Consider the following 9,838-nt stretch of genomic DNA (forward strand, 5'->3'; position numbering starts at 1 on the left):
CACACTTGCTTGGACCGCCTTGAAAGGGGTGGGGGGGTGGCGCTGGCCTCCGTCTTGTTGCGCGAGATCTTGCGAGGCGGTGACCACCCATGGCCACGGCAACCCCGCATGTGTGCGGCCCGCCATTGGTCACCAGGAAAAGAAACTACATCTGGCGGAATTGCTCACCTGAGATAGGAAGGGAGGAGGTGGATTGCGGCGGAGGAAATGCGAGAGGGGGAACCCTAAAAGGCTGGCGGTCATGTAGATATAGCGAGCAACAACGGTTTTGTGGGCCGCTTGTATATTTTTACAGGTCGAGCTAGATATAACAGACCTGTTCGAGCTAAAAAAAACGCTATCGACATGAATTATGTGGGCCGACGAGGTTATAGCGTATCTGCTAGAGTTGCACTGAGAAAGCAAAAGACGGAGGGAAGGAACAATCTGAATGAATCCAAGCACCTGCATTCTTCAGCAGTCTCATACTTCATTGTTGCTTCAAATTAGACATCAGACTAGTTTTTTAGAATGGAGGCTCAAAAAGAGCCCGACTTTAAATTAACAACGTCATCAACTGGTAGAATTACATTTTAAGAAAACAACCACAATTGGCACAGAAGAAACCACGACAAGATGCAAAGACTCTAGGAAGCAGCTTACAAGCCTCACTCAACAAGCTAAAAGGATAAGCACGAAAACACATACCCCGAAGATGATGAGAGGTTCTCTAGTGCGAACAAACCACCAGGGGGACAGAGATCAGGTGACATGCACGTTTGCATGTCATCGTGTGCATTGCTGCTGGAATTCAAATTTAAACATTGCGAAAAAATATGAAAAAAATCATGCATCTTCACAACACATATTAAGATAACCCCTAAAAAATTCAGATCAAAATTCAAAAAATACATCGAGAAAGGAAAAAGAGAAACTCATATGTGAATAGTCTACATAGAACCATTCGCGAACTATTCATGACAGATTTCTCTTTTTAGTTTCTCGATGTATGTTTCAAATTTTGATCTGGATTTTTTAGAGGTTATCTTAATATATGCTGTGAAGATGCATGATTTTTTTTTCAGATTTTTTCTCAATGTTTAAATCTGAATTCCAGCCGCAAGGCACACGGGGACATGCAAACATGCATGTCACCTGATCTCTGTCCCCACCAGGGAGGGGAGAATTCCAACTCAGGAGCATCAAATCCAACAACGAAGAAGGGCACGTCGTCACAAAAACACCGGCAACCCCGACATGACACACCCATCCAACTCTATTGTCGTAAAAGGCCCCTACCTCCTCACCTCGCTCGTAGTCAGATGAAGAAATTCACCTTAGAATATGGATGAAAGTCACCTAAAGGCAGCACCGGGAAAGGAACCAAGCACACCCGACTTGCCACAGACTACTCACCTAGAGCCAAACACCACCGATGTCCACGTACGGGGTCACGTAAGAGCAAAAGCTGCATGATTGGGTGAACAAGAGCAATAGCATAGTGCCCTGGGTTGTAATGAGAACTCCATAAGCATTGTGGAGGTCGAAAGATGCAACATCGACTCTCACGACACGCTGAGATGGGACGCCGGAGGAGGGGAACCCTCCTGCCCCGGAATATCCACGAGAACCGCGGACACACAATAGTCGCACGGAGAGCAACCAAAGCTCATGATACCACCAAACAAGAAGTCCATGTGTTCGCGGGAGACACGGTACTAATGTCTTCGCACGCCAACCACATCACTGCGAATCTCACATCTCACTTACTACCTTCGTCCTGGTTTATTGGTCTTTATTGTATTTTGTGCCAAAATTTGACCATATATTTAACTAATAAAATGTTTATGTATGTCACAAAAGTCTTCGAAAACTATGTTCAAATATGAATCCGTCGATATAACTTTTGTTGACATGCATCAATATTTTGTTAGTTAAATCTTTAGTCAAACATTGACACAAATTACAAAGGGGACCAATGAACCGAAGTTCCCAAGGTGTCACCTTCACGAAAGATACAACGCAAGAGCGTAGCTGTCGCCCAACAAAGTTGGGGTTTTCACCTGGGAGGCTATGGGTAGGGCGCGGAAGGAGCAGACCCCGATGGCTGTCAAAACCGGCAAGGACGACCTGGGATTTCTCCCGATCTTCATTTCCCCGTCACCAACACGCCATCGGCATGGGGACCGGCGCCCCAAGACGGAGCAAGCCAGATCTACCTGGAGGTGAAGCCTGTCGAACAACAGAGCAGGCGAAGGCGGCCAGATCTGGCGCTGACGGGAGCCAAAATTTCCACCGCGCCACTGCTCGCATCCTCCGGAGCACCTGCCATCCAAACGTCCGAGGACACCGGCCCCACACCTGCGCCACCTAGCGCTGCAAATCCGGTGGCACCTCTGCGACCGGGGCCGCCGCCCAGAGCCCGATGCCCCCGTGGCCGTGGCGGAGCAGCAGAAGCCCAACCACCACCTTCTTAGTAGCACCTTGTGCTTGCCCAGCGGCTAACTTAGGCGGCGGCGAGGGAAGCGACGGGGTTAGGGTTTGGATCCCCGAGTCGCCCGAGCAGGGTCATTCATACTATTTTCACTCGTAATCAAGATTTTGGCAGCACATAATTTCTTCATTCCAATCTATATATATATATCTATACCTACTAATAAAGCAAGGTGCGTTTCGCCAAATTTTTCATCCGTTCACCGCTGAAAATAATTTTTTTTTTCCTATCTGATGTGGTACTAAATTTATATATGTTTGTCTGCTAGAAAAAGTATTTTCGTACATGGGCCGCATTGCTATGGCCCAGCAAAGTGAGCCTACTTATTTTTCTGCCCACGCACTTGGGAAAATTCTATTTTCCGCGCAGGGCGGGAAATAGTTGAGATCCCACAGGGCAACCAATATTGGGCTGGCCAATTTTTCTTTTTATCTGTATTTTACTTCTATTTTTATTCTTATTTTTGTATCTCTTTTTTTATTCCACGTTTATTTTTCTTTTAGAATTTATTTCTTAAATTTAAAATCCTTAAAAATGTTCAGAATTATTTTTTTGGAAAATGTTCAAAATTCCAAAATATTATTGCTATTTTGAAAAATATTCTGAACTTGCAAAGGGGTTCCCATTTTTTCAAAAAATATTGTTAAATTGTTCGAGATGTGTAAAAATCAACTAGCATTTAAAAAAGGCTCCAAATTCGAAAAATATACTTGTTTTAGTGAAATTTTTACAATAAAAATGTTCACAAATTTAAATAATTTTCATTTTTAGTTAGATTTTCGCACAGGACAACCAATAATAGGTTGGCCGAATTTTCTTTATTTCTGTGTTTTACTTCTATTTTTATTCTCCTTTCCTATCTCCTTTTTCCCTTCCAAGTTTATTTTTCTTTTAGAATTTATTTCGTAAATTAAAAATTCTCAAAACAAGTTCAGACTTAAGAATTGTTTTTTTGAAAATGTTAAGAATTCCAATTTTTTTGCTATTTTAGAAAAATATTCGGAACTTGCAAAATGGTTCCCATTTTGTCAAAAAAAATTATTGTTTTTAAAAATAGTTTGAGATGTCTAAAAAGAAAATAGCATTTAAAAATTGCTCCAAATTCGAAAAATATTCTGTTTTACTGAAATTTTAATAATTAAAAATAATGTTTTGTATGAAAGATACACATTTTCTAAAAATCTTAAGAATTTTGAAAATATGTTCCCTTTTAAAAAATGTTCACAAAGTCAAATAATGTTAATGTTTTTATAAAAAAAATGGTGTTTTGAGAAAATATTTGTGAATTGAAAAAGATGTCTCCTTTCATATTTTGTTCGCGTATTAAAAAGTGTACATTATTTTTAAAAAACTATTCCAGATTTAAAATATTGTTCATACCTTAAAGTCCCCTCGATTGGAAGGATTGAAAAGAAAAGTAGATTGAATAACTCATGGGTCTTCCCCGACATACGATGACATAACAAAACTATTAAATGCCATCAATTAATGAATGAGAAAATAGCGGATTGATTCCTCCACACGCTGCGAAACCGAGGAGCTAATCGTTTCTTTTTTTCTTGTGCACATAGGGTTATGTTTGCACATATAATTCTCCTTGACTTTAAATGTGTACTATTTTATCTCCCGTTGCAACGCACGGGCATACGTGCTAGTTAGTATCAATTTCTTAAGCATGTCAGCATATTAGCACCAAGTGTTTAACTGTGCAATCAAGATCCGACTTACATAAGAGCTTAGGTTCCAGGTTTTGATCAATCACAAAGTGTTGTTATGTCACGAAGCCACAAAAGATATTGCAATCAGCGGCACTGAGTAACAGGAAAAATCAAAAGCCATGTCAAACAAAAATCGGGTCGCAGGATCCCCAAGTCATGCTACCATCGGTGGGGACTGGAGATGTACTCAGGACTGTAATCAACACATTAAACAGTCGGAAGAAAACCATGCCATCAACACACTACACTACCTGATGTTAATCAAGGTTCTACATCCATGAGGACCTTTACAACGAACTAATTAGAAGGTCCATCTCTGATGACGCTGGCATGAGTATATGAGCGAGCACTGAGAAGTTAATTCACTGACGCAGGACACTTTAGCGCCTCCATCTCCTGTACCAGCTATCCTTCTTTAGCCTCAGCTGTAAATGATAGGTTGGGCAATCAGATCAATGAACTTCACAATTAAGGCGAAGAACATGGCATGGACAATTAAGTTTCACCTGGTTGCTGTGGCACTTCTTCTTGCGACAGTTTGTAGCTCTGAGAGATAGCCGAGCATAGCACCTGCAACAGAATCAATGGTGAAAAAAGTTACTCCTGCACAAAGCAATTCCTAAAGTGAAAACGATAAGACGTGGTAAGTGAACATCGATCATCCGATTAGTTTGGCACAGTCGGACACCCCAACATCTGACAGACACCCGGCATATATTTCTGAACAACAGCTAAATCGCCCGATGCAACAAATGTAGGAGTAGTACGTACTTGCAGCAGATCTTCCTGTCTGAGTTGTACTTTTCTGCGAGTGTTCTCAGGCTGGGCTCGAACCACATGTTGCCCCCGCGGAGGTGAAGCAGGAGGTGGAGGGTGGAGTTCTTCTGGATATCGTAATCGGCCAGGTTGCAGCCGTCCTCCAGCTGCTTCCCCGCGAAGATGAGGCGCTGCTGCTCCGGCGAGACGCCTGCGGCCACACGACAGGACAGAGAGTAAACCTCTCAAGTCTCAAACTCAACAAAGAGACGCCGTTCATGGCGGCGCCGATGCGACGTAGTGGTGTGGTTGGCTTATGTAATAGTACCTTCCTCGCCGTGGACCTTGGCCTTGACACTGTCGACGGTGTCGATGCTCTCGACCTCCAGGGCGATGGTCTTCCCCGCCGGCGTCTTCACGAAGATCTGCATCCTCAGCGCCCGATTCACTGTCCGGGTTTTCTTCTGTTCTTGGTTCTGGACGCGTTCGGTGGGGTGAGTACGGCCTAATATAGCCGGCGGGCGGCGGTCACGCACGGGACGTTCCTCCTCCGTCTAGTACTCAAGAGTTTGTTTCGTCCAAGAGGAAACGCGCCCGTCAAGTTACCGAAGCAAATTTTCTCAAAAAAAAAAAGTTACCGAAGCAAAATCGGGCATTCAAATAATATAGTAGTAAGAGCATCTCCAACGACAGCCTTAAAATAGGGATATGCCCCATTCTGATGACGCAAAACTACTTTTTGCGTGCCCTATATTGGGTTGTTGTTAGAGATACTCTAACTTGATCCATTATACTTGTGGGTCATCATATACCATCCAGAGATCCGTCACGAAGTATTATGGCACGGTTGATCGGTTGGAGGCAATATGACCTTTGCATGCAGCAACCATGGAGATCATAAGTTCCGATTCTTCTTGCTCTACTTGTTGATTGATTGATTCACTCATTATTGCTTTACAGGTTGTGTAGTCTGCACGTGCTACCGTGATGTACTACAGGTTAGTGAGCAGACCATTCACGCATTACATTGTTTGATGAAGCTCAAGGAACATTATGTATGGGATAACATAGTCCATCCATGAAAAACTTGTTGAATCGTGGTTAGTCTCGTTGAATTTGAACTATTGTTGTACTAGACAAATTTGCATACTATTTATGAATGATCTGTGCTATTTTCTATCCGAACTTTTAATCAATTCCGTCGTGTTTGGTGAAAATCATTCAATTAGTTCAAATCCTGTCTAAAATATATATGCAGATAGCTTCGGATATATGGCTTTCGCATCCGTGACCGCGGAGCGGACCGGCCTCCTGTCTGTGAACGGATACGTTGTCCAGTTTAAGGGTCGGCGGCGGAGATGCCCTAACCTTATTTTCAATGATGTAATTTTTTGTGATATGCATGAACATTTTGTTAGTTAAATTTATGGTCAAAATTTGACACAGATTACCATAAGGACGAATAAATCAGGACAGAGGGTACATACTAATTATGCTAACTAGATGGTTCCCCGCGTGTTGCTACGGGAACTACTGTCTAAATAAATATGTTACTCCGCAAAACAACTCACCTAAAAGTACCAGCACAATAATGAATAAATGATTATCTGTTGATAGCCATACATCAGAATGATATGGCTGTAGTGCTACATAGGCACTTAGGCAAGATCGATCCTTCCTAGATTATATCATTGAAAGTCTAGAGAATAGACGAACAACAGTATTTAGGTATACCGGAGACCCGCAGAACGAATATTCAAGCTTCAACTATAACATCACCACCTAGCTATAACCCAAGTCTTGATTGTGCAAAATCTCCATCACAACTGACATGTACATTTACTTTGATCCATGCAACAATAGGTAGTAAACAAATGGTATTAGTCTTGATAGGGTTTCACCTTCTAAACATTTATGTAGTATTTAATTTTATGTTACATGTTTCATTCGAGAGCTCCCACTTGTGACAATTATTATGTATTGGACCTATGCTGAAAGATTAACAAAGTAATCCACTGATCTGTTCAGTAGCTTTACGAAAGTGGCATAAATTGAGGTGGTGCCAAACTTACGGAATGTTCATCTATCTAGTCGCTCATAATAAGCAACGAATCTGGTCTCCACCTAGTAAATAACTCGGGAGGTAGCTATTGACCAATTCAAATGCTGAGTGAAGGGCCACTACCGAACAATTCCACAGCAGGAGAATTTGTAGTTTGACACTTGAGCCTGTAGAATGAGAAAGAGAGAACATAATTAAAATATTACATGGTATGTGTAGATATTTTGAACTAAAAAATAAATGTCTTACTATATATGTATAACCATTTCTATACATCATCATTCATGAAAGCAAACTTCTGCAATTTTACAAAGTAAATTCATCGGACATCTTCAGCAATGCATGATAATAAGATATGTGCGAATGTGAACCTAAAAAGAGAATGAAAGAGCAGAAGTTACATCATGTGGATTATAGAATTGTCTTCCTGAATGGTCTGACAACATGGTTAATAAAATTATATGTTCTGCGCAAACTCAATAGCATGTTTGCAGACCTTAATTGATCTGGGATCTCCGGTGTACGTAAATACTGTTGTTACACCAGTATCTTTTCTTCTGTAGCTGACCGCATTGTAGATGTCGTGAAACCTTGCCCCCCTTCTCCTGACAAAGCCGAGGCTTCAGCTGGCTGTTGCTACTGTTAGACACATCACGTGGTGCGCGATCGTTGAATGGCGAGAGTACTACATGAGAAATACAAATGAAGAAAATCAAAATACCGATAGAGAGAAAAACAGTTGGCAAAAGAATCCTAACCCCCATACCTCTTTTATTTCTTATCTTATGAATCATAGACTGCGGCACATGGCGTTTTATAATCTGTCCATGGGAAGCATGACGAAAGACAAATCATGGCAAAATTTCAGCAACTTATTTTTGCTTGCAAGGGGTTCATGTGACATCAGTGCCCTTTTTTTTCTGTGTATACATCAAGATCAGTAGAAAAATATATTTAAAGAGTGCCATAGGAGGGCACATCAATTTAAAAAAAATCAATGGAACAATGAATAGATGCACAAATCAGAATTAGCCAAATCTAGTATTTGCATAACATTTTAGCACGTCAAAAAAGAATGAATATTACTGGTACCAGAAAATACCAAAATTATTCTATGAAAATCGGAAGTTACATCACCATAAATATACTACAAAGAGGAGCGGGGAGAGTGCATGGAGGCGATGGTACCGAGACATGACGGCGCTGTAGTCGCAAGAAGCCCAGAAGAACCCCTGCCTTTGCCTATACAGAAGAAACGTAAACATGTGCCGCAGTCTATCCTCCACTGGCCTTGACGTGAGAGCATAGGAACGAGATTTACCTACAGGAGTCATGGATTGAGGATTAGAAGCGTTGTAATGGAGAGAGAGGAGGAGCAAGCGTCACTGCAAGAGGAGCTCCAATCTATCCCCATCGAGGCCTCGCAGCCTTCTCCATCCGTCTGCTGCGCTCACCCGGCCGCTCATACTACCGGAGAGAGAGATTGGAAGGAAAGGGATTAAAAGGGCCGAGAAGGGGAAGAGACCGGGGAAGGGGAGAAGACCACGCGGTACTTTTAGGGTCAGTTGAATAAAAAGAAGTAATCTGAATTAAAAATATCTGCGATTCTTTGTTGATCGGGAGATTGGCTTATTTTGTAACAGAAATGCTGACGTGGCATGTGTGATGATGTTGACAGTCTGCATGTTGAGATAAATCAAATAATGGAGGTGAACTTCTTAAATATATAGGATTAGCAGAAACTGAAGGAAATATGCCCTAGAGGCAATAATAAAGTTGTTATTTATACTTCCTTATATCATGACAAATGTTTATTATTCATACTAGAATTGTATTAACCGGAAACTTAGTACATGTGTGAATACATAGACAAACAAAGTGTCACTAGTATGCCTCTACTTGACTAGCTTGTTGAATCAAAGATGGTTAAGTTTCCTAGCCATAGACATGAGTTGTCATTTGATTAACGGGATCACATCATTAGAGAATGATGTGATTGACTTGACCCATTCCATTAGCTTAGCATTTGATCGTTTAGTATATTGCTATTGCTTTCTTCATGACTTATACATGTTCCTATGCTATGTGATTATGCAACTCCCGAATACCGAAGAAACACTTTGTGTGCTACCAAACGTCACAACGTAACTGGGTGATTATAAAGGTGCTCTACAGGTGTCTCCGATGGTACTTGTTGAGTTGGCATAGATCAAGATTAGTATTTGTCACTCCGATTGTCGGAGAGGTATCTCTGGGCCCTCTCGGTAATGCACATCACTATAAGCCTTGCAAGCAATGTAACTAATGAGTTAGTTGCGGGGTGATACATTACAGAACGAGTAAAGAGACTTGCCGGTAACGAGATTGAACTAGGTATTGAGATACCGATGATCGAATCTCGGGCAAGTAGCATACCGATGACAAAGGGAACGACGTATGTTGTTATGCAGTTTGACCGATAAAGATCTTCGTAGAATATTGTAACACCCACAATGCGGCTATATCTCCCACGTGTCGGGGCACGACTTAGAGGCATAGCCGCATGGTAGGCATGTCGCAAGAGGGGTAATCTTTACACATCCCATATACTGAATAAGAAAGGGATAAAGAGTCGGCTTACAATCGCCACTTCACACAATACATAAATAGTTCATACATCATCCAAGGTACAAAGAAAGGTCCGACTACGAAACCAAAATAAAAAAAAGACCACCCCAAATGCTAGATCCCCGATCATCCCAACTGGCCTCCACTACTGATCATCAGGAAAGGAAACATAATAGCGACCCAAGTCTTCATTGAATTCCCACTTGAGTTCGGTAGCATTGC

General features: G+C 41.7%; 1 protein-coding gene across 4 annotated transcripts; it reads right to left on the reverse strand.

Moving 5' to 3' along the window:
• Positions 1–4,284: 4,284 nt before the first annotated feature.
• Positions 4,285–8,545, reverse strand: LOC125531335 (ubiquitin-ribosomal protein eL40z fusion protein-like). Of its 4 annotated transcripts, XM_087518649.1 has the most exons (9): positions 8,331–8,545; positions 8,198–8,251; positions 7,776–7,830; positions 7,506–7,694; positions 7,020–7,176; positions 5,276–5,501; positions 4,963–5,158; positions 4,698–4,761; positions 4,285–4,616 (listed from the first exon to the last, which is right to left on the reverse strand). In XM_087518649.1, exons 6-9 carry the CDS (start codon positions 5,376–5,378, stop codon positions 4,572–4,574), a joined length of 408 nt encoding a protein of 135 aa, XP_087374775.1. In that variant the 5' UTR covers positions 5,379–5,501; positions 7,020–7,176; positions 7,506–7,694; positions 7,776–7,830; positions 8,198–8,251; positions 8,331–8,545; the 3' UTR covers positions 4,285–4,571. The 4 variants fall into 4 exon arrangements, with proteins under 4 accessions (XP_087374775.1, XP_087374774.1, XP_087374772.1 ...); XM_087518648.1 differs by having other exon boundaries at positions 7,776–8,251; XM_087518646.1 differs by having other exon boundaries at positions 8,198–8,545.
• Between the last annotated feature and the right edge of the window lie 1,293 nt (positions 8,546–9,838).

Source organism: Triticum urartu, chromosome 4A, assembly GCF_056163025.1.
Source record: "Triticum urartu cultivar PI428250 chromosome 4A, HENAU_Tu73, whole genome shotgun sequence".
Classification (NCBI taxonomy): Eukaryota; Viridiplantae; Streptophyta; class Magnoliopsida; order Poales; family Poaceae; genus Triticum; species Triticum urartu.

Excerpts from the sequence above, each read along its gene's own strand:
- LOC125531335 (XM_087518649.1), bottom strand. The coding sequence starts at position 5,378 with ATGCAGATCTTCGTGAAGACGCCGGCGGGGAAGACCATCGCCCTGGAG. Across the intron at positions 5,159-5,275 it reads CAAGGTCCACGGCGAGGAAG|GCGTCTCGCCGGAGCAGCAG; the intron begins GTACTATTACAT and ends GTGTGGCCGCAG. Across the intron at positions 4,762-4,962 it reads GACAGGAAGATCTGCTGCAA|GTGCTATGCTCGGCTATCTC; the intron begins GTACGTACTACT and ends ATTCTGTTGCAG.